We start from the raw sequence: 23,984 nt of genomic DNA, 5'->3' as shown, positions 1-23,984 counted from the left end.
CTTACCGGCATGATAATTGCTTTCTGTGGGAATATAATATTAAAACAACACAAACTATGGAAGGTTTTGCACACGTCCAAACTTTTCACAGTAGCTGGACAAAGATCCGATATAAAGAGAACGGGACAATGTCCACTCACCCTTAAACTGCTCCCAAATATATTGTTCTATGTACATATTGGGTGGGCTATGGAGGGCTCAGATATTAAGAAAGATGAAACGGAAAACAAACAATTGTTACAGGAAAAGAACTTCTAAATACGAGGTTCACCGGTATTCACCGAGGTTCTCATCTCTCCTTTCATGATGGGCATAGACAGGGCGCCTACATCACGGAGGGGGTTTTGCACATCTCCAAAGTATGGCTAAAATAATATAGCCCTGCCTACAATATATAGATAAAAATGGAATGTCAGCTCACGGTTTTGCTCCTATCAAACGTAACATTTTAATAAAGCTTTGGTGATTCCGATTTATTTCCAAGCAATCTCACAAGCCCAAAAACCTTATAGACGGTCTTGACTAGCCTACTTGATTACGTTGGGCAGGACAAAAAGAAAACAGCCTCCATTGAGAGGGGAGTCTATGCTTGGTTTTTAATCGAATGAAACGAAATGGGGAAAAAACATGAGTGTTTTTTATGTTTCTAAGTACAGAAGTATACCCAGCAGCAAATCACATCTTGTTCCATGAGCATACAGTATGGGCAGTGTGCGTCACAGCTGGATAGGCTGCGTTTCCGCTGTCAAAATTCATGCCATAACCAACTACATTTTAAAATTGTGTTCACCATTTATTTATCATTAAATCCCACATGAATAAAACATGTACTAATCCATAGTAAAGTCTTTATGCAGTCCCTAATCAAAAGCGAGGGCTATATATACTTTATAAATGTTTTGAGTGACCTGTGTAATTTCTCACAAAAAGACTGGCATGCCATTGGTAGACATTCCTGCTGTACCTGGTAAAAGAACAAACACACAACACAGGATGTTTAAGGAAATATATATATATATATATATATATATATGTGTGTGTGTGTGTGTGAATAACTAGCTTACTAAAATTTACAAAATGGTGAGTAAAGGGTTTGTAAATGCCTTTAAAATAAAGTGTTACCTTAAGGGGGTTGTTGGGCCCAGCACATGCAGTGTGGTCCCCTGGTCTTCCTGTCCCAGTGGTGCTAGGCTGCTGCAGTCACATGCAGTGTGGTCCCCTGGTCTTCCTGTCCCAGTGGTGCTAGGCTGCTGCAGTCACATGCAGTGTGGTCCCCTGGTCTTCCTGTCCCAGTGGTGCTAGGCTGCTGCAGTCACATGCAGTGTGGTCCCCTGGTCTTCCTGTCCCAGTGGTGCTAGGCTGCTGCAGTCACATGCAGTGTGGTCCCCTGGTCTTCCTGTCCCAGTGGTGCTAGGCTGCTGCAGTCACATGCAGTGTGGTCCCCTGGTCTTCCTGTCCCAGTGGTGCTAGGCTGCTGCAGTCACATGCAGTGTGGTCCCCTGGTCTTCCTGTCCCAGTGGTGCTAGGCTGCTGCAGTCACATGCAGTGTGGTCCCCTGGTCTTCCTGTCCCAGTGGTGCTAGGCTGCTGCAGTCACATGCAGTGTGGTCCCCTGGTCTTCCTGTCCCAGTGGTGCTAGGCTGCTGCAGTCACATGCAGTGTGGTCCCCTGGTCTTCCTGTCCCAGTGGTGCTAGGCTGCTGCAGTCACATGCAGTGTGGTCCCCTGGTCTTCCTGTCCCAGTGGTGCTAGGCTGCTGCAGTCACATGCAGTGTGGTCCCCTGGTCTTCCTGTCCCAGTGGTGCTAGGCTGCTGCAGTCACATGCAGTGTGGTCCCCTGGTCTTCCTGTCCCAGTGGTGCTAGGCTGCTGCAGTCACGTGTAGTGGACGTAGGGAGAACACACAGACACACAGAGAGCGAAAGAGTGATAGAGAGAGACACATGTAATGCCAATTTATTTATATTTTGGCTCTATATTATATATATGTAATACTAATGAACCATTATGTATGACAGCCAGGCACTTATATTTGCAATATAAGGAGCTAGGCTTTCATGCGCCAATGGTCATCTATTAGGTATTCATTCAGTAGTCTATCTTCTTTATATAATAAATGTGTTTATTCATTCGCAACTAGGATATTGCTGGGCCCAGCACAGGCTGTGTGGTCCCCTGGTCTTCTGGTGCCAGTGCTGTGGAAAAGGATGCCAGGCTTAGCAGAGAAAGCTCAGAGGTGAGTGCAGTGGAGGTAGGAAGAAAACAGAGACACAGATCAAATCAAATCAAACTGTATTAGTCACATGCATCGAATACAACAGGTGTAGACCTTACAGTGAAATGCTTACTTACGAGCCCCTAACCCGACAATGCAGTTAAAAAAAATAAGAAATAAAAAAGTAACAAGTAATTGAAGAGCTGCACTAAAATAACAATAGCGAGACTATATACAGGGGGGTACCGGTACTGAGTCAATGTGCAGGGTCACCGGTTAGTTGAGGTAATATGTACATGAAGGTAGAGTTATTAAAGTGACTATGCATAGATGATAACAAGAGAGAGCAGCAGCAGTGTAAAAGAGGGAGAGGGGGGGGGGGGAATGCAAATAGTCTGGGTAACCATTTGATTAGATGCTCTTATGTCTTGGGGGTAGAAGCTGTTTAGAAGCCTCTTGGACCTGGACTTCGCGCTCTGGTACCGCTTGGCGTGCGGTAGCAGAGAACAGTCTATGACTAGGGTGGCTGGAGTCTTTGACAATTTTTAGGGCCTTCCTCTGACACCGCCTGGTATATAGCTCCTGGATGGCAGGAAGTCACTTTAATAACTCTCTGTAGGTAGATAGTGTGGTCTACAGCTTATCATGAGATACTCTCCTTCGGGCGAGTAATTGCTCAAGACTTCCTTAGATATCTTGCACCAGCTGTTATTTAAAAAAATACATAGTCCACCGCCCCTTGTCTTACCAGACGCCGCTGTTCTATCCTGCCGGTGCAGCGTATAACCAGCCAGCTGTATGTTGATAGTGTCGTCGTTCAGCAACGACTCCGTGAAGCATAAGATATTACAGTGTTGAATGTTCTGTTGGTAGTTTAATCTTCCACATAGGTCATCTATTATATTGTCCAAAGATTGCACGTTTGCTAGCAGAATGGAAGGAAGTGGGGGTTTATTCGATCGCCTACGAATTCTCAGAAGGCAGCCCTTCTGCCAGTCTGTGGTGAGTAATCACAGTCCTGATGTCCAGAAGTTATTTTCGGTCATAAGAGACGGTAGCGGCAACATTATTTACAAAATAATTTTTTATATTATTATTATTATTTTTTTTTACAAACAACGCAAAAAAACAAAAACAAAAAACAAAATCGGTTGGGGCGCGTAAAACATCTGCCTTCTTCTCCGGCGCAATTTTGTACTGTCAGTTCCTTAATATATGTTGGCTCTATATGAATGAAGGTTCCCAGGAGCACCCTGAGGGCATTGAGAGCATTTCGGAGTTGGATGTATTTTAATTTTGAACAGCGTGTGCGGTTTAAGATAAGATCTGTATCATTTTTGTAGCCATTGCTTTTGGTATGTGTCAAGTACAATACAAATGTATTTTGACAAAATACATTGTAGCTGCAGCAGCCAATTAGAAGACTTGGAGGCGTGGCTTGTTGGGGGCTTTTTGGCCTCCCATGAGACAGACTGTATTGTGTTGTGTTCTGTGATACGTATTTTAAATAATTCCCCCCCCCCATATGGGTTCTTCGTTTGGTTGATTCGCATTGTTAAGCCTCATTAGGTGAGCTTGTTGAGCTTGTTCAAAGAGCAGGAATCTGCAAGGCTTTGACCAGGTAATACCAGTTAGCGTTGATGGTTTAATCTGAAGAATATCAAGACGCCGTATCCACAAAGCCCTTATCGAAGTGTTTGAAGCTTTGGTTCCCCCACTACAGAGGCTTCTAGTTGTAACTTTACCTCCCTCAACAGCATTGCCTACATTTCACCTTGGCACAGAGAACCAGAAAGTGACACAAAGGGTGAAAAAGTAGTTGTGGCAACCTTAGTTATGATCTAATTCCCGCCTCGTGTTCTCTGCAGTCCTGCATGATGGACTGATCCGACTGCCTGAAATCTTTTGAAATGGAGGCAGTGCAGCTCGCTTTCTGCCGCGGCTTTATTAAAAGCGACGGGTAAACGCTGTGCGGCCGCAGTGGCAGTGATTGCGATACATTTAGTGCCTGAGATAAGATCTGCCAGATAGCACATAGCCCATTAGCCCCGGCCATGAGAAACTATGTGTATGGCAACACTAGGCTAAACTGATTATACACACACTGGAAACACGGTGCAAGTCGCCTAGCGATGGACCCCGTTCGTCATGTTATTAATGCAAATTGGCCAGTTATTTTCCCCTGATGAAGATGATTGAAGTTCTATCGTCGGGATGATTCCATTTAGGTTCACAGAGTAGAGCCTTGGAAATTGGAGGTGAGGCTAGAGATGGAACTAAAGTGGATTAACACGGCGTAACCCTCAAAAACCTTCCTAAGTGTCCACACTGCCGTATGAAAAGACCACACCTTGAGTTTTTCATTACTCTTGAGCTCAGAATCTCTCAATTGATACTGCTTGAGAGGTCTCGGGCCAAAGTTGTCATCAGAACAGCTGTCAAACTGACATGAAGTGTTGGCGGTATCGTGTAAGGTCCTATCATGTTTGCCCCAAGAGCATTAGGTGTACCTGCTGATGTCATAGGCCTCTTGAGCAATCCCTATAAGAAAAACCCAATGTATTGGAAATGCAATGCAAGCAGTCAGAGCAACATGTAACACAACATCCATCTTGAACTGTGGCGACCTTCACCATTCATAGCAGTTAGTCTGACGGATGTAAACAATAGGAATACCGGCCTGCACATCTTACTGTAGTGTTCAGACCGTGTGTCACACCTGTTAATTTAGATACATGGATTCTCAGAAGGCCTACAGTGTAACTGTTTACTGTACATCCCTTGTGCTTACGTCCTGGTCTCTTACAATTGAGCTCATTGATAGCAATCCATTTTATTCCATTCATTTTCTTGGCACAAATTCCAATCTATATCGTCATACTGCCGCCTACGAGGACAAGATAATATAGCACTCCCAGAAGATAACAGGCTAAACAAGGCTGACTTGCAATCTGCAAAAATTGTACCGGCGGTTCTCAGTGAGTCCAGTGGAGTTTTAGCCTGGTCACAGATTTGTTTGTGCCATTGCCAACTCCATCGCTGTCACGTTCCTGACCTATTTATGTTAGTTGTTATGTGTGTTAGTTGGTCAGGACGTGAGGTTGGGTGGGCATTATATGTTTTCTGTTTCTGTGTTGGTTTTGGGTTACCTGGTATGGCTCTTAATTAGAGGCAGGTGTTTGGCGTTCCTCTAATTAAGAGTCATATTTAGGTAGGCGTTGTCACAGTGTTCGTTGTGGGTGATTGTCTTCCGTGTTTGTGTTATGTTTGCACCATACGGAACTGTATACGGTTTGTTCGGTTTATGTAGTCTGTTTCCTATTCGTGCGTTCTTCGTGTCTATGTAAGTTCTCATGTTTAGGTCAGTCTACGTCGTTTGTTATTTTGTATCATTTCAAGTGTAGTTCGTGTTCGTTTTTCGTCTTGTCATTAAATTCATTATGTATTCACAACCTGCTGCGCCTTGGCTCCCTCAATACACCTCCTCTTCTTATGAAGAGAGAGAGGACCGCCGTTACAGAATCACCCACCACGCTAAGACCAAGCGGCAAGGGAAAACTAAACGGAGTAAGGGACAGGAGAGAAAGGAGCAATGGACATGGGATGATGTATTGGACGGAAAGGGTTGCTACACTTGGGAGGAGATCCTGGCTGGTAGGGATCGCCTCCCATGGGAACAGGTGGAGGCACTGAGGAGAGCAGAGGCTACCGGAGAGAGGAACCGGAGCTATGAGGGAACGCGTCTGGCACGGAAGCCAAAAAAGCCCGTAAGTAATTCCCAAACATTTCTTGGGGGGGGGGCTAAGAGGTAGTGGGCCAAGGGCAGGTAGGAGACCTGCGCCCACTTCCCAGGCTTACCGTGGAGAGCGGGAGTACGGGCAGGCGCCGTGTTACGCAGTAGAGCGCACGGTGTCTCCTGTACGAGTGCATAGCCCAGTGCGGGTTATTCCACCTCCCCGCACTGGTAGGGCTAGATTGAGTATTGAGCCAGGTGTCATGAGGCCGGCTCAACGCGTCTGGTCTCCAGTGCGTCTCCTCGGGCCGGCATACATGGCACCTGCCTTACGCATGGTTTCCCCGGTTCGCCTACATAGGCCGGTGCGGGTTATTCCACCTCCCCGCACTGGTCGGGCAACCGGGAGCATTCAACCAGGTAAGGTTGGGCAGGCTCAATGCTCAAGAGAGCCAGTACGCCTCCACGGTCCGGTATTTCCGGCACCACCTCCCCGCCCCAGCCTAGTACCTACAGTGTCTACACTACGCACTAGGCTACCAGTGCGTATCCTGAGCCCTGTTCCTCCTCCACGCACTCTCCCTGTAGTGCGTGTATCTAGCCCGGTGCCTCCAGTTCCGGCCCCACGCACTAAGCTACCAGTGCGTCTCCAGAGCCCTGTACAAACTGTATCTTCTCCCCCTACTAATCCTGATGTGCTTGTCCTCAGCCCGGCGTCACCAGTGCCGGTACCACGCATCAGTTATAGAGTGGGCTTTGAGAATACAGTGTGCCCTGTCCCTGCTCCCCGCACTAGTAGGAAGGTGCTTATCATTAGCACGGTGCCTCCAGTTCCGGCACCACGCACCAGGTCTACAGTGCACCGTATCCGGCCAGAGCCATCCGTCTCCCCAGCGCCATCTGAGCCATCCGTCTCCCCAGCGCCATCTGAGCCATCCGTCTCCCCAGCGCCATCTGAGCCATCCGTCTCCCCAGCGCCATCTGAGCCATCCGTCTCCCCAGCGCCGTCTGAGCCATCCGTCTGCCATGAGCCTGCAAAGCCGCCCGTCTGCCATGAGCCTACAGAGCCATCCGCCAGACAGGAGCCGCTAGAGCCGTCAGCCAGACAGGAGCCGCTAGAGCCGTCAGCCAGACAGGATCTGCCAGAGCCGCCAACCAGACAGGATCTGCCAGAGCCGCCAACCAGACAGGATCTGCCAGAGCCGCCAACCAGACAGGATCTGCCAGAGCCGCCAACCAGACAGGATCTGCCAGAGCCGCCAGCGAGCCATGAGCAGCCAGAGCCGTCAGAGAGCCATGAGCAGCCAGAGCCGTCAGAGAGCCATGAGCAGCCAGAGCCGTCAGAGAGCCATGAGCAGCCAGAGCCGTCAGAGAGCCATGAGCAGCCAGAGCCGTCAGAGAGCCATGAGCAGCCAGAGCCGTCAGCCTGCCATGAGCGTCGAGAGCCGTCAGCCTGCCATGAGCGTCGAGAGCCGTCAGCCTGCCATGAGCGTCGAGAGCCGTCAGCCTGCCATGAGCGTCGAGAGCCGTCAGCCTGCCATGAGCGTCGAGAGCCGTCAGCCTGCCATGAGCGTCGAGAGCCGTCAGCCAGCCATGAGCGTCGAGATTCGTCAGTCAGCCATGAGCTGCCCTTCAGCCTGAAACGGCTAGATACCCAGAACTGCCCATCAGTCCAGAGCTCTGTCTCTGTCCGGAGCTGCCTTTCAGTCCGGAGTTGCCCCTCTATCCTGATCTCCCTCTCTATCTTGATCTACCTCTATATTCTTATCTATCCCTCTGTCTTGATTTATCTCTCTGTCCCGGTGCGTTCCTTATTAGTGATGTTATTAAGAGGATTTTGTGGGAGTAAAAAGAGGGTGGACATTCTTGGAGGGAGGAAGCTAGGATGGATTATGGTGGGGTGGGGACCTCGCCCGGAGCCTGAGCCACCACCGTGGTTAGATGCCCACCCAGACCCTCCCCTAGACTTTGTGCTGGTGCGTCCGGAGTTCGCACCTTGTGGGGGGGGGTAATGTCACGTTCCTGACCTATTTATGTTAGTTGTTATGTGTGTTAGTTGGTCAGGACGTGAGGTTGGGTGGGCATTATATGTTTTCTGTTTCTGTGTTGGTTTTGGGTTACCTGGTATGGCTCTTAATTAGAGGCAGGTGTTTGGCGTTCCTCTAATTAAGAGTCATATTTAGGTAGGCGTTGTCACAGTGTTCGTTGTGGGTGATTGTCTCCTGTGTCAGTATGTATGTTCGTGCCACATGGGACTGTAGCGTTTGTTTGTTTCGTTTCGTTTCGATGTCGTCTGTTTCCTGTACGTGAGTTTATGTTTAGTTATGTAAGTTTATGTTCAGGTTTCGTCAACGTCGTTTTCTTGTTTTGTAGTTTTGAAAGTGTTTTGTTTCGTTTCGTGTTGCCATCGTATTTATAATAAAGATGGCTTATTTCCCAAATGCTGCGTTTTGGTCTGAAGATCCTTCTCTCCTCACCTCATCCGAGGATGAGGAGAGCGACAGCCGTTACAATCGCTGTCCCTGTCATGTTTGGCATGACAATGAGTGACAAGGAGTTGGCATGAAAGCACAAACAAACTGACCCTCAGGCTGGTGTAGTTTGACAGCAAACTGGACAAAGACGGGACCCTACCTTTTCCCCATTCCACTTGTTCACCTGCATTAGAGTGGAGACGATAATTGAAAGCTTCATTAATGACAGAGGGAGGCGGCATTATAAATAACAGTGTAACGTCTGCTTCCAACTCACACTCTCAAACACGTAGATCCCCTGAACGCAGCTCACTTTCCAGCCCACTCTCAAACACATAGATCCCCTGAACGCAGCTCACTCTCCAGATCCCAATCACCTGAATTCTGATCACCTGTTCACACACCTGTATGTCATTATCACACACTATTTAGTTCAGTTCTTTGCACCCCATCATCATTTTGTTGTTGTTTTGACACACCTCTATTTGGAGCGCTGGTGTTCCTGTAATTTAATCTGTCTGTGTATGATATTTATTTTTTCTCGCGCTTTCTTCCCTGCCTGTCATTTAGCCTATCGGATTTCCTGTTATCAACCCATTGCCTGATCTCCTGGACGACGTTACTAGTCTGTTCCCTGCCTGTACTGTTGCCTTGTTGGACCCCCTGTGTATGGCCTTCTGCCTGCCCCTGGACCCAGCTACCTGCCTCCTCCTGTGGTCCTTTACAAATAAACACCTGCTGCGCCCTGCGCTTGAAACCAGCTCTGTCTCCCATCGTGTTCATTACAAACAGTTGATATTGGGGCATTGTGTTATTTAATGGACTAGATTAAGAGCCCCTGACACCAGGGCTACTGCGGTCTGCACTTGGGTCTTACCTTGCTTCCTGATAGACATGGTATATTGCTGATGGATGGCTATACCTCCAAGAAGTCTCACTAAACAGACACTTGAACAAATGATGTTTCACCTGCTTTTCAGACGTATGGCTAACAAACATTGGGCATAGCTAAGTTCTAGAAGTTATTTTTCACAAAATCTACATGACGGAACAGGGTTGGAGAGCTCTGGATTAGTCAAATTGACACAGTTGTGGCTAAATTACAAGGAAACATAGTTAAGTTGTTTGTGTTTTGCATCTGCCTGGCTGGCCTGCCCTGAAGAGTTCTTCTCTCTCCTAGTATAGACTGTGGCCATATCTGAGAGGTGTTTCAGAATACCACTTTATACACTGCTCAAAAAAATAAAGGGAACACTTAAACAACACAATGTAACTCCAAGTCAATCACACTTCTGTGAAATCAAACTGTCCACTTAGGAAGCAACACTGATTGACAATAAATTGCACATGCTGTTGTGCAAATGGAATAGACAAAAGGTGGAAATTATAGGCAATTAGCAAGACACCCCCCAAAACAGGAGTGATTCTGCAGGTGGTGACCACAGACCACTTCTCAGTTCCTATGCTTCCTGGCTGATGTTTTGGTCACTTTTGAATGCTGGCGGTGCTCTCACTCTAGTGGTAGCATGAGACGGAGTCTACAACCCACACAAGTGGCTCAGGTAGTGCAGTTCATCCAGGATGGCACATCAATGCGAACTGTGGCAAAAAGTTTTGCTGTGTCTGTCAGCGTAGTGTCCAGAGCATGCAGGCGCTACCAGGAGACAGGCAGGTACATCAGGAGACGTGGCGGAGGCCGTAGGAGGGCAACAACCCAGCAGCAGGACCGCTACCTCCGCCTTAGTGCAAGGAGGTGCACTGCCAGAGCCCTGCAAAATTACCTCCAGCAGGCCACAAATGTGCATGTGTCAGCATATGGTCTCACAATGGGTCTGAGGATCTCATCTCGGTACCTAATGGCAGTCAGGCTACCTCTGCCGAGCACATGGAGGGCTGTGCGGCCCCACAAAGAAATGCCACCCCACACCATGACTGACCCATTGCCAAACCGGTCATGCTGGAGGATGTTGCAGGCAGCAGAACGTTCTCCATGGCGTCTCCAGACTCTGTCACATGTGCTCATGTGCTCAGTGTGAACCTGCTTTCATCTGTGAAGAGCACAGGGCGCCAGTGGCGAATTTGCCAATCTTGGTGTTCTCTGGCAAATGCCAAACGTCCTGCACGGTGTTGGGCTGTAAGCACAACCCCCACCTGTGGACGTCGGGCCCTCATACCACCCTCATGGAGTCTGTTTCTGACCGTTTGAGCAGACACATGCACATTTGTGGCCTGCTGGAGGTCATTTTGCAGGGCTCTGGCAGTGCACCTCCTTGCACAAAGGCGGAGGTAGCGGTCCTGCTGCTGGGTTGTTGCCCTCCTACGGCCTCCTCCACATCTCCTGATGTACCTGCCTGTCTCCTGGTAGTGCCTGCATGCTCTGGACACTACGCTGACAGACACAGCAAACCTTTTTGCCACAACTCGCATTGATGTGCCATCCTGGATGAACTGCACTACCTGAGCCACTTCTGTGGGTTGTAGACTCCGTCTCATGCTACCACTAGAGTGAGAGGACCGCCAGCATTCAAAAGTGACCAAAACATCAGCCAGGAAGCATAGGAACTGAGAAGTGGTCTGTGGTCACCACCTGCAGAATCACTCCTGTTTTGGGGGGTGTCTTGCTAATTGCCTATAATTTCCACCTTTTGTCTATTCCATTTGCACAACAGCATGTGAAATTTATTGTCAATCAGTGTTGCTTCCTAAGTGGCCAGTTTGATTTCACAGAAGTGTGATTGACTTGGAGTTACATTGTGTTATTTAAGTGTTCCCTTTATTTTTTTGAGCAGTGTATAACAATATCCAGGCTTGTCTTAGCCAAGGCTTCTCCTCTAGCCTGTTTGTTTAGGGGGATTTCATACCCTCTTCTGGCTACGACTTGTAAGCCTTCTGGGATTTCAAAATGAGACAATGGGGCTTCTTGCTCGCGAGTTGACATTCACTTTAAAACACGGTCAACAACCATGTGTACTTGTTTGCGAGCCAGTCAGAGGATTCTGCCAGAGCCTATGGGCTCTAATGCATGTTATAATTGCCTTGAAGTGCTGAAGCTTTCGCCAAAAACAAGTTCTAAGTATGCCCCATGTATTCATCACTTCATGGTTTGTGTCATTATTTAACCATCTGCGTATTAGTACCAAGGGCTTCGGCTATAAGGAGGCTGGCAGACACTAACTTAATTTGAGAGGCCACGTGAGGTCTTGAACCATAATGGTGGCAACGGAATTAGAGGTGCAATTACCTGCGGCACGGCCTGATATGGATCAACTCCATGGTTTCCCTTTGTGAAAGTCTCATTGTCTCCTGATTATTGCATTTCCTGTCAGTAGCCTACGGAGGAACCGTGCAGACTCAGCAGTGGTTTTCACATCAGTACCGGACCATAGAGGCACATTCAGAGCAGAATGGGAAATTATAAAAATGGGTGTTAAATAAAACAGACAATGTTTTATATCATTTTGACTTTGCAAACTTCTATGTTGTAGGCTATTTAGATTACAAACACCTAATGTCAACTTTTAGATTTTGAGGCAGGGCTTGCAAACTATCTCAGATTACATGGGGAAAACAAGCATTTCGGTACACCCGCTGAACACGTGACAAATAAAATTTGATTTGAAACCCAGCCGTGAGCTGCTCAGTGACACGGGCCTACTGGATGTGGCCTGCCACATCTGTGAACAAAAAGTTATACAGCTGCACCTTGACTGGCTACATCACCGCTTGGCATTTGACCAAAAAGCGCTATAGAGGGTAGTGCGTATGACCCAGTACATCACTGGGGCCGAGCTCCCTGCCATCCAGGACCTCTATACCAGGTGGTGTCAGAGGAAGGCCCCTAAAAATTGTCAGACTTCAACCCAAGTCATAGACTGTTCTCTCTGCTACCGCATGGCAAGCGGTACCGATTCACCAAGTCTGGAACCAACAGGACCCTGCAAAGCTTCTACCCCCAAGCCATAAGCCTGCTAAATATTTAGTCCGGGTAGCTATTTAACTATCTGCATTGACTGTTTTTGAAGCATCACATGCGCTTCTGCTACTGTTTACTATCTGTCACTTTATTCCTGGTTACATGTACATATCTACCTCAATAACCTCGTACCCTTGCACATCGACTCGGTACTGGTACCCATTGTATAGAGCCAAGTTATTGTTACTCATTGTGTATCTATTACTTTTCTATTATTTCACCATTTTCTTTCTCTGCATTGTTGGGAAGTAAGCATTTCACTGTTAGTGCACACCTGTTGTTGGCGACGCATATGACGAATACAATATGATTTGATTTAGATGACGGTTGCATCAACGCAGCCCGTAGCTGCTTTAAAACAAAATCTGATTGCATGCTGATAACTTGCAACAGGTAGTTTACCTCAGGCATATCTTCTGGATGATATTAGCCGTGACATTGTCGTACTAAGAGGCTGAGTTTCAATGCGTGTGTTTGTTTGAACGGGAAATGGATGAGAAATAATTCATCGTTAAGGCATAGACTTTCTTCGAGGCAATGAGGGGGGTTTGATTAACCTGGCCCGGGGTACACCTGCTGCTCAGTGCTCAGTGACACGGGCCCGTCGCGTCCTCAGGCGAAAGCAGGGAAAGAGGTGCGTCCTTCTAAAATCAAACAGTAATCTGCCCACACGTCTGGAGAGCTACTGGGTGTGCAGGCTTTTGATCAAACCCTGCTCAAAAACATCAGAGTTCTTCAAGGTCTGGTTAAGCAGCTCATTACTAAAATGTGGTTTGTTAGAGGGGGGCTGGAATAAAAACCTGCACGCCCATTAGCTCTCCTAGAGGAGGGTTTACTACCCTTGATGTAAAACATTGCAATCAAATTAGTTTTATGCTTTTCGAAATAATTTGGCTCATTCAATATATCAAATGGCTATGGTAGACTACAAATATTTTTATTCAGCTGAAGCAAGACCACACATTTTCAGGAAACGTCCCCTTTCTAGTTTAGTCATATTTATCTTAGAAGTGTTTATTTTGCAGGCTGACTAGCATCTATTGACTTGCAATGTCCCATACACTGGATACTCAAATCAACTGGAAGTATCTACAGTGCCTTTGGAAAGTATTCAGACCCCTTGACTTTTTCCACATTTTGTTACGTTACAACTTTATTCTAAAATGTATTAAATAGTTTTTTCCCCTCATCAATCTACACAAAATACCCCATAATAACAAAGCAAAAAACGTTTTACAACTTTATTTATTACAAATAAACTGAAATATCACATTCACGTAAGTATTCAGATCCTTTACTCAGTACGTGCTGAAACACCAATGGCAGCGATTACAGCCTCGAGTCTTCTTGGGTATGACGCTACAAGCGTGGCACACCAGTATTTTGTGAGTTTCTCCCATTCTTCTCTGCAGATCCTCTCAAGTTTTGTCAGGTTGGATGGGGAGCGTTGTCTCTCCTGAGATGTTCAATCGAGTTCAAGTCTGGGCTCTGGCTGGGCCACTCAAGGACATTCAGAGACTTGTCCCGAAGCCATTCCTACGTTGTCTTGGCTGAGTGCTTAGGGTCGCTGTCCTGTTGAAAGGTGAACCTTCTCCCCAGTCTGAGAACCTGCTCCAAAGTGCTCAGGACTTCAAGGATCTCTCTGTACTTTGCTCCGTTCATCTGCCTCATCTGCCTCGAAACATCCCCACAGCATGATGCTGCCACCACCATGCTTCATGGTAGAGATAGTGCCAGGTTTCCTCCAGATGTGACGCTTGGCATTCAGGCCAAAGAGTTCAATCAGACCAGAGAACTTATGTCGAGTCTTTAGGTGCCTTTTGGAAAACTCCAAGCGGGCTATCATGTGCTTTTACTGAGTGGCTTCCGTCTGGCCAGTCTACCATAAAGGCCTGATTGGTGGAGTGCTGCAGAGATGGTTGTCCTTCTGGAAGGTTCACCCATCTCCATAGAGGAACTCTAGAGCTCTGTCAAAGTGACCATCGGGTTCTTGGTCACCTCCCTGACCAAGGCCCTTCTTCCCAGATTGCTTAGTTTGGCCGGGCGGCCAGCTCTAGGTGGTCTTGGTGGTTCCAAACTTCTTCCATTTAAGAATGATGGAGGCCATTGTGTTCTTGTGGACCTTCAATGCTGCAGACATTTTTTGGTACCATTCCCCAGATCTGTGCCTCGACACAATCCTGTCTCAGAGCTCTACGGACAATTTCTTCGACCTCATGGTCGTAAATGTGATCTGTTTTTTATGATTAATATATTTGCAACAATTTCTAAAAACCTGTTTTCACTTTGTCCATATAGGGTATTGTGTGTAGATTGCTGAGGATTTTTTGTTATTTAATACATTTTTAGAATACTGAATACTTTCTGAAGGCACTGTACAAAAAGTTTTGAAGGCCCATATTCAAAAATGTTTTTTTTCCTAAAATTCATGTTCACCGCGATTGAACCGAAACCCAACTAATACAATGGTGAAGTGAATGCTTAGTTTAGTCAAAAATAATTGTTCAAATTAATCATATGAATCGTTCAAAAAAGTAAATCAACTTTTTATGACCTTATTCATGAGTATTGGTAGAAAGTTTTTTGGAACATGATGAAAAGAGAAATACATGCTAATAATAGCTAAACAGTTAACTAGAGGTTACAAGATATGTTTTGAATTGGCTACCTAGTTAATCTGGTCTCTATCATATTTTATAGGCTAGGCCTACCTGCTGCTGCAATGTCCGACTCGCTCGCTCTCCTTGAGCAATTGCCCACTAGTCTGGCACTATGGAGGTGATGTGCTCAAATAGATGCACTAGTGTTATTCTGATCCTGGCTGATATGTTGAATTTTATTTGATTAAATATTTTAAAACTGTGGCTAAATAAAATACATTATAAGAAATTATGAAATTCATTTCCATTACTTTTCAGATACGATAATTTCCCCAAACTCTTCCAGGCCTGGGAAACACCATTTTAAAATGCCATTACTTTTCCAGGATTTTCATGATGCAAGAACCCTGCATCAGACAGAGCTGGGCTCCTGGCTCATGCCTGGAAGGCAGCCCGATTTCAAAACAAATGCAATCAACTTTCAGCCAGTGTGAAACACACCTACATGGGAGCCCAGGCGAGATTAATAGAACACCCTTAACCCTTAATTTATTTCTGTCAGGGTTACACCCCCCTCTCTGTCATTAACGCATTTCATATAATCTCCCCCTCCCTCTCTCTCTTGAAACTGTCCACAGAATATGCGCTCCTTCAAAGGAGTCAACAGCATGCTCTTGTTGCGCCTACCTCTTTGTAATCTCCAATCAGTTAGTTAGCGGCTTGTTGTGTAGCTTCCTAAATATGTCTATGTACAATAAAAATGTGTTGATATCACAGACATGGGGTGATATAAAAATGCTGTAACTTGAAAAGGGGAATTATTAATTAATTAATGTTAAGACTGATGTATTTGGTATTTTATTCGGATCACCATTAGCTGTTGCGAAAGCAGCAGCTACTCTTCCTGGGGTCCACACAAAACATGAAACATAATACAGAATGACATAATACAGAACATCATTAGACAAGAACAGCTCAAGAACAGAACTACTGATACATTGCTGAGAACCATTCCAAATAACTGTATTTGACAAAAACTGGTACAACCAAATTCCCATGTGGTCTAAATTAAAGGGCACTTAATTTAATATCATAATATAAATTCAATATGACTGCACAATGTCTACTTAAAATATTAAAGCAACGCAAAAGGGCCTCATTTCTTGGAATGACCCAGGTAGCTTACCCCTGGGATATCTTTTTGTGTCTTGTTTGTTTGAACTGGAAATGGATCCGAAATAATTTATGGCATAGACTTTCTCCCTCGAGGCAATGTTTATTTCTGTCAGGGTAATACTGTCATTCAGCGCGCTTCATCCTCCCCGCCTCCCTCTCGAAACTGGCCACACATAAGATGCGCTCCTTTCAAGACAGGAGTCCACAGCGTACGCAGTGCTCTTCTCTTGTTGCGCACAATCCTCGTAGAAAAAAAAGCCGTGGAGTTTTGCCAATATATATCACCGTTCAGTTAGTCAGCGGCTTGTCTAGTTTCCTAGATATGTCTACTACTTGACGTGCGATACAATAAAATGTATTGATATCTAGGACATGTGGTGATTAAAAAAAAATGCTGCAACTTGAATATAGGGAATTATTTCATGTTCATTTTCAAATACTAATAAGCTGATGAGAACCTTTCAAAAGAATGTATTGACAAAAAGGGGTACCATCTGAAGTGTAACGAATGCGTCTGTTGCAGATCAAGGTGAGTGGATTATTCTATAGCAGTTACTTGCTGATGGGAAAATATATGTTGAGTTAAGAATTCAATCAAATGTATAGCCTGTATGGTATATATGTTTTGTAGGCTACAACTATAATCTTGATATCACATCTACAGCATCCCCAACATTTCTGAATACCTTTTTGGGGTGGGAAATGTCATATTTTCTAACCTTCTGTAGGTTGTAGACAAATGCAATTGAATTAGGAAAGTCATAACATGCCTATGATGTGAGACATAAATTCCTCATAATAATTTGAAAAAAAATCATATAGAATGCACTATGATGTTGTGAATGATTTCCAAAGTAGACAGTCTATTTCTTGGTGTATCATGCAGGATGCCAGTATACCAACTCTTATCATTACTCTTCATTCTGATTCAGTTGTCATGGGAAGCAATAGGAATTTTTGGTATGAGTTCCAAGTAACGTGTTATTATGAATTGACATGGGAATGGGAACAAGTGACAATTAAATTTGTCAGCCAAGAAGTATTCATGCAGGACTGTTTAAAATCCCAAGTTCACTCCTAAGATTCCTGCCAGTTAGAATACCAGCTAGACATCTACAGCAAAATTTATTTATTGATATTAATGTAACCTTTATTTTAACAGGCAGGTCAGCAGATCCTAAGAATAGGTTATAAGAACAAATTCTTATTTACAGACACCAGGACATGCTGCTCATTAATACCCCTTAGGCCCATTTCCAGAGTGTATGTGGATAGGGCAACATTTTAAATGTTTCTAACAAAATAACTATAAAAAGCTTGTTTATGCATGACCAAAGTAGCAATTGAAAGACAACACGTTGAAGATTATGGCAAAATTATCAGACCAAAAAGGTGAGGTCACAACAGTTCACAAGACTGAATCCAAACATTACACTTTGGAATTTATGTGCATTTGAACTTTACTGTACTTTTCACAGCAGTTGTCAATAGCAAAATCTGAAAGTACTCTGGATACATTCAGTAACATAATAAGAATATGCAGTGCATTTTTGGAGTGCAAGATAAGAAAAAACGCTTACAAGGGTTTGAGTGAGAGGTTTAACTGGTGTCTGTCTGCAAGTGGCCACACACCACTCCAAACTGTGCATAGCTCCTAGTTCATTTCAATGCACTTGACTCAAGGAAAGAGCCTTCAACTATGAGATGCTTTTTTTGAGCTCTCCTAGCTTTGCCACTGAGGAACTGAAGCAAGCACACGTGTCGTTTTTTTGTTTGGAACACAGACCTGTGTCCCCCACCATCAGATGGGCATCATTTGAAAGCTTGCTCTTCACAATACAACAAACATAGGCTCATTCTCTTCAGGCCAATCAGGCCAATCCAGGGTATAACGCATGTCATCCTTGTAACTGTGGATTGAACATAGCCATCATAAAACGTTGATACTGTAAATGACATGAGTTCTCAAATATGGAAATGTGAACTGCACATACGGATTCATGGGTGTGGTTTGCCTGTATGACATCATGGGTATTTATTAGAATCCTCAATGTCTCATCTTTCATAACACATCGACTCCTCTCAATTTACAGCATTTCCCTCTCTCTGAGAACAACAAATGTACAAAAGTAGCCCAATTAGGACGAGGGCATCTTCTTGTCGCACGCTGAAGTTTATAACGGCTGTCAGTCAAAACCCATACAGCACTGCGAAGCGGAAAACCTGAGCTCTGACGTCATGTATAGCATGTTACTGTACAGTCACTGCATTCCAATTTAGACACTTATCAATGATAGGCTACACTACGATTGCCACAAACGAGACATGATCTCGGAACAATAAGAGTGACAAATACTGGAACAGGCTACTGCCCTCGGGTTTTCACTGATATTTGTTTTATGATATTCCATATTTTTCCCATGCAGGCTATGCATAATTTGAGAGGTCCATTTACATCTACACTCAATTACCAAAGGTATGTGGACACCTGCTTGTCGAACATCTCATTCCAAAATCACGGGCATTAATATGGAGTTGATCCCCCCCCTTTGCTGCTATAAGAGCATCCACTCTTCTGGGAAGGCTTTTCACTAGATGCTGAAACATTGCTGCGGGGACTTGCTTCCATTCAGCCACAAGAGCATTAGTGAGGTCGGGCACCGATGTTGGGCGATTAGGCCTGGCTTGCAGTCTGTGTTCCAATTAATCCCAAAGGTGTTCGATGTGGTATAGGTCAGGGCTCTGTGCAGGCCAGTCAAGTTCTTCCACACCGATCTTGACAAACAATTTCTGTATGGACCTCGCTTTGTGCAGGGGGGCATTGTCATGCTGAAACAGGAAAGGACCTTCCCCAAACTGTTGCCACAAAGTTGGAAGCACAGAATCGTCTAGAATGTCATATGCTGTAGCGTTAAGATTTCCCTTCACTGGAACTAAGGGGCCTAGCCCAAAGCATGAAAAACAGCCCCAGACCATTATTCCTCCACCAAACTTTACAGTTGGCACTATGCATTGGGGCAGGTCGTGTTTTCCTGGCATCCACCAAAACAAGATTAGTCCGTCAGACTGCCAGATGGTGAAACGTGATTCATCACTACCGAGAACGCGTTTCCACTGCTCCAGAGTCCAATAGCGGCAAGCTTTACACCACTCCAGCCGACGATTGGCATTGCAAATGCTGATCTTAGGCTTGTGTGCGGCTGCTCGGCCATGGAAACCCATTTCATGAAGCTCCCGACGAACAGTTACTGTGCTGGCGTTGCTTCCAGAGGAAGTTTGGAACTCGGTAGTGAGTGTTGCAACCGAGGACAGATGATTTTTACGCGCTTCAGTACTCGGCAGTCCCGTTCTGTGAGCTTGTGTCGCCTACCACTTTGCGGCTGAGCCGTTGCTGGTCCTAGATGTTTCCACTTTACAATAACAGTACTTACAGTTGACCGGGGCAGCTCTAGCAGGGCAAAAATGTTTGCAAACTGACTTGTTGGAAAGGTATTGTTTGTTGAAATTGTTTGTTGAACGTCACTGAGCTCTTCAGTAAGGCCATTCTACTGCCAATGTTTGTCGATGGAGATTGCAAGCCTGTGTGCTTGATTTTATACACCGGTCAGCAACGGGTGTGGCTGAAATAGCCGAATCCCCTAATTTGTCCACATATTTATATATATATATAGTGTATTTAAACCTATAGCGGTAGGTAAGATGACCCTTGGCTATTTGATCATCAAAGTGCAAACAGTATGATACAGGATGAGCAATCCCCTGCAGCAGTGTAGGTAATCGTATAGCTGATTTACAGCTATATCGCCTACACTCACACGACTGTGTTAAGGCCCGTACAAAGCTGGGCATTTTTTTTTTTTTTTTTTACAGTCCTCATGCCCCTTCTACTTGGAACAAGCTATAAAAGGGCATGAAATTGCAGGAGCTCGTCTCTTTGAATGCATTTAAAGCTTGGGTAAAAACTATGGTTTAAAGTGAAGTGGGGGGGATATCAATGTTTTCACCCCTAGATGCACCACACCTCCCCAAAGCATCTTGCATGCTCAATGTGTAAATGTATGTTTTTAAAATGCAGTGCTTTGTGTGTTATGTGGTAACTGTATCTGACATTTTGTGTATTGCTATGTTATCCAGGTGTCTCTTGTAGAATAGATATTTAATCTTCCCTGGTAAAATAAAGGTAAAATATCAAATCTATAAATATATACAGTATTGAGACAAACTAGGTTTGTCAGGTGATCCGTATTACAATTTGCTGTAAAACAACCGAGTGAGAACACAAGTCATATTTTATTCAGTGGCTTGGGGGTGAGAGAAAAAAATTGAAAAAGGTTGTTGGAACGATTGTTATTTCTATGCTGCGAAATTCAACTAGTTTCCGGCTGCCAAATTCAACTAGTCTCTGGAGTCCGATGAGTCACTGTGATAGGCCCACCTCATGTCTTTGCCCTGCCCTGCCCTCGATGTTGCACTTTGATGATCAAACAGGTACGCCTCACACAAGGCTAGCAGTTGGTACAATGGTCTTTAAACCTCCCAACAATGACATCATTCACTGCAGTCTAAAATATGAGCAGACAAGGAGCTTTAAAAATGTTTTTAAACAAATGTATGTCCTCTGTCAAAATGATCTCCCTCCTCTTGTTGCAGAATTTGAGGCCCGGAGAGGAACGATACCAATGGATACTGAAAGTCAAGTAAACATAACTTCAATGGAGGATTGGGCGAATTCTTCTCGACTTGCTTGTGAATTCTCAAACTGCCGCAACAACTTTCCAGACCTGGAGGACAGCACCAAGCTGGTTGGAGTGCAAGTGATCCTCATCTTGGCTTACAGCACCATCATACTGTTCGGAGTCATCGGAAACTCCCTGGTGATATACGTGGTGTACAAGTTCAAAACTCTGCACACCGTCACCAATTTTTTCATCGTGAACCTGGCTGTGGCGGATCTGCTAGTGAATACTCTATGTCTGCCCTTTACTTTGATCAATACTCTCCATGGGGAGTGGAGGTTTGGCCAGGCATTGTGCTTCATGCTGCCCTTCTCCCAAGGCATGGCCGTGCACGTCTCCACCATCACGCTCAACATTATCGCCCTGGACCGCCACCGGAGCATCGTCTACCACCTGGAGACCAAGATGTCCAAGGAAATGTGCGCCGCTGTCATCATCATGACGTGGGCCATAAGCGCAGTCCTGGCCAGCCCGCTCGCCATCTTCCGGGAGTATGGGACGTTTGACCTTTCGCCCGAGCAGTCCATTCAGGTTTGCACGGAAAAGTGGCCAGGGAGCGGCATGGACGGGACCATCTATAGTATCTCCATGCTCCTGCTCCAGTACTGCCTGCCGCTGGCCATCAACTCCTTTGCCTACATCCGCATCTGGAGTAAGCTGAAGAACCATGTGAGTCCGGCAGGGAGGAACAACCGCCACCAGCGCAAGAGGAAGACCACTAAGATGCTGGTGATCGTGGTGGTGGTGTTTGCAGTGAGCTGGCTGCCTCTCCACGCCTTCCAGCTGGCCATTGACATTGACAACAGTGTCTTGGAAATGAAAGACTTCAAGCTGCTTTTCACCATGTTCCACATCGTGGCCATGTGCTCGACCTTCGTCAACCCCATCCTCTATGGGTGGATGAACAACAACTACCGGACTGCGTTTCTGTCAGTGTGTAAGTGCAGCCAACCTGTCAATTCTGGGTCGAGGAACATCATGAGCAGAAAGACACTGAGGGAAAAAGACATGAGCGATACAGATTTCAAAGCGACTAAAGTCTGAATTCATAATATCAACTCTAATGTCTGTTCTGTGCAACCTACTGTAAGGGTGAATTATGGATAAAACATTCCGCTTTTTTACATCCGTTTGTTGTCAAAAGGTTCAGTGAAGAACCAAGTGTGTTCAAAATGTGTAAATGATCAATTTCATGCAAGTGCCAAATGCATTGCTGAATTGTTCCATGTGATATTTAACTGCTGTTTAAAACTTGCTGTTTTGATATGCTTCTTACAACAAACTATTTTGGCCACATGCAAATGTTGATATTTAAATGCTGATCGTGGGACGAAAATGTTACATTGCCTTTGTGAATGCTACCATAGTAAATTATGTCGATAATTAATGATCAGGTATTCTTCTTTCCAAATGGATTCTGAGGCCTTATTTTGATAGATGTGCTTTAAATCACAAGCTGAGGTATAAAACAACACATTAGTTCAGAAGGCAGGTTGTCATTTATTGACACCTAATAGTTGTAAACTCAGCATGTAATAATATAAACTGACTAATCAATTTAATCAAGCTTTGCGTCAGTGCTGACATTTCCAAATTCAAACCAAATTTTATTTGTCACATGCGCCGAATACAACAGGTATATAGACCTTACCATGAAATGCTTACTTACAAGCCCTTAACCAACAATGCAGTTCAAGAAATAGAGTTAAGAAACTTTTTACTTTAGTTTATTTAGTAAATATTAACACAAAAGTATATAACAATAACGAGGCTATATACAGGGGGTCCCGGTACCGAGTCAATGTGCCGGGGTACAGGTTAGTCGAGGTAGTTTGTACATGTAGGTAGGGGTAAAGTTACTATGCATAGATAATAAACAGCGAGTAGATGCAGTGTAAAAACAAAGGGAGGGGGTCAATGTAAATAGTATGGGTGGCCATTTGATTAATTGTTCAGCAGTCTTACGGCTTGGGGGTTGAAGCTGTTAAGGAGCCTTTTGGACCTGGTGAATCCAGGTGAAAGCTATGATCCCTTATTGATGTCACTTGTTAAATTCACTTCAATCAGTGTAGAAGAAGGGGAGGAGACAGGTTAAAGAAGGATTTTTAAGCCTTGAGACAACTGAGACATGGATTGTGTATGTGTGCCATTCAGAGGTTGAATGGGCAAGACAAAACATTGAAGTGCCTTTGAACGAGTTATGGTAGTAGGTGCCATGCGCACCGGTTTGAGTGTGTCAAGAACTGCAATGCTGCTGGGTGTTTCACACTCAAGTTTCCAGTGTGTATCAAGAATGGTCCACCACCCAAAGAACTTCCAGCCAACTTGACACAACTGTGGGAAGCATTGGAGTCAACATAGGCCAGCATCCCTGTGGAACGCTTTCGACACCTTGTAGAGTCCATGCCCCGACAAATTGAGACTGTTGAAGGAAAAAAGGGGTGCAACTCAATATTAGGAAGTTGGTCCTAATGTTTTGTACACTCAGTGTATATTGCAGCTCTGGCACTAACTAATATATGTACGCTATATTATTAGATAGTCCACGAGAGATCCGGAACCCCTCCCTCGCCTTTGGTTGCAGCAAACTGTCTAATTACCGATAGTGTACGTCCTCACTATATTTCTGGATCCTTTAAGAGGCTGCCCTTTCTTCCTGTTTCTTAGTCCATCACCACTGTTGTATTGCGGGGATCGGTTCAATGCCTCTGTTTTTAGTAACTCATTCATGGGCCATTCAGCACGTAAGCCAATAATGGTTTATCAGGCTGTCGAAAGCTATTGACCTGCGGCTTACAGAGAGCGGACCTGGGGGAGCTACCCCCGTTCTAAATCAAGTCTGAAGGATATGAGCAATGGGGTTTCAGACTTATGTCATGTTCCTTTTGATTCGGTCTGTTCACTATGGAATTACATTAGGATGCAAACAGTGAAGTTGATGACTTACTGCTCGGCTAACATTTTGAAGTCAAAGTTTATGAACCGTGGCCAGAATGGGAGTTATAGGCTAGTATGAGTATTTGTGAAACAGCATCAATATCAAAAAGGCCCATTTAACATTTTCTCATGACAGATAAACA

At 45.1% G+C, this 23,984-nt stretch overlaps 1 protein-coding gene across 1 annotated transcript; it reads left to right on the top strand.

Moving 5' to 3' along the window:
- The first annotated feature begins 20,826 nt into the window (after positions 1 to 20,826).
- Positions 20,827 to 22,359, top strand: LOC129841345 (neuropeptide Y receptor type 2-like). Its single transcript, XM_055909577.1, has one exon. The coding sequence runs from the start codon at positions 20,848 to 20,850 to the stop codon at positions 21,946 to 21,948; it is 1,101 nt and encodes a 366-aa protein (XP_055765552.1). The 5' UTR covers positions 20,827 to 20,847; the 3' UTR covers positions 21,949 to 22,359.
- Positions 22,360 to 23,984: the final 1,625 nt, after the last annotated feature.

The sequence above is a fragment of the Salvelinus fontinalis genome, chromosome 42 (assembly GCF_029448725.1).
Source record: "Salvelinus fontinalis isolate EN_2023a chromosome 42, ASM2944872v1, whole genome shotgun sequence".
Taxonomy (NCBI): domain Eukaryota; kingdom Metazoa; phylum Chordata; class Actinopteri; order Salmoniformes; family Salmonidae; genus Salvelinus; species Salvelinus fontinalis.
The sequence above is the reverse complement of the archived record's forward strand: the minus strand, read 5'-3'. Positions and strand labels throughout refer to the sequence as shown.

Excerpts from the sequence above, each read along its gene's own strand:
- LOC129841345 (XM_055909577.1), top strand. The coding sequence starts at position 20,848 with ATGGATACTGAAAGTCAAGTAAACATAACTTCAATGGAGGATTGGGCG.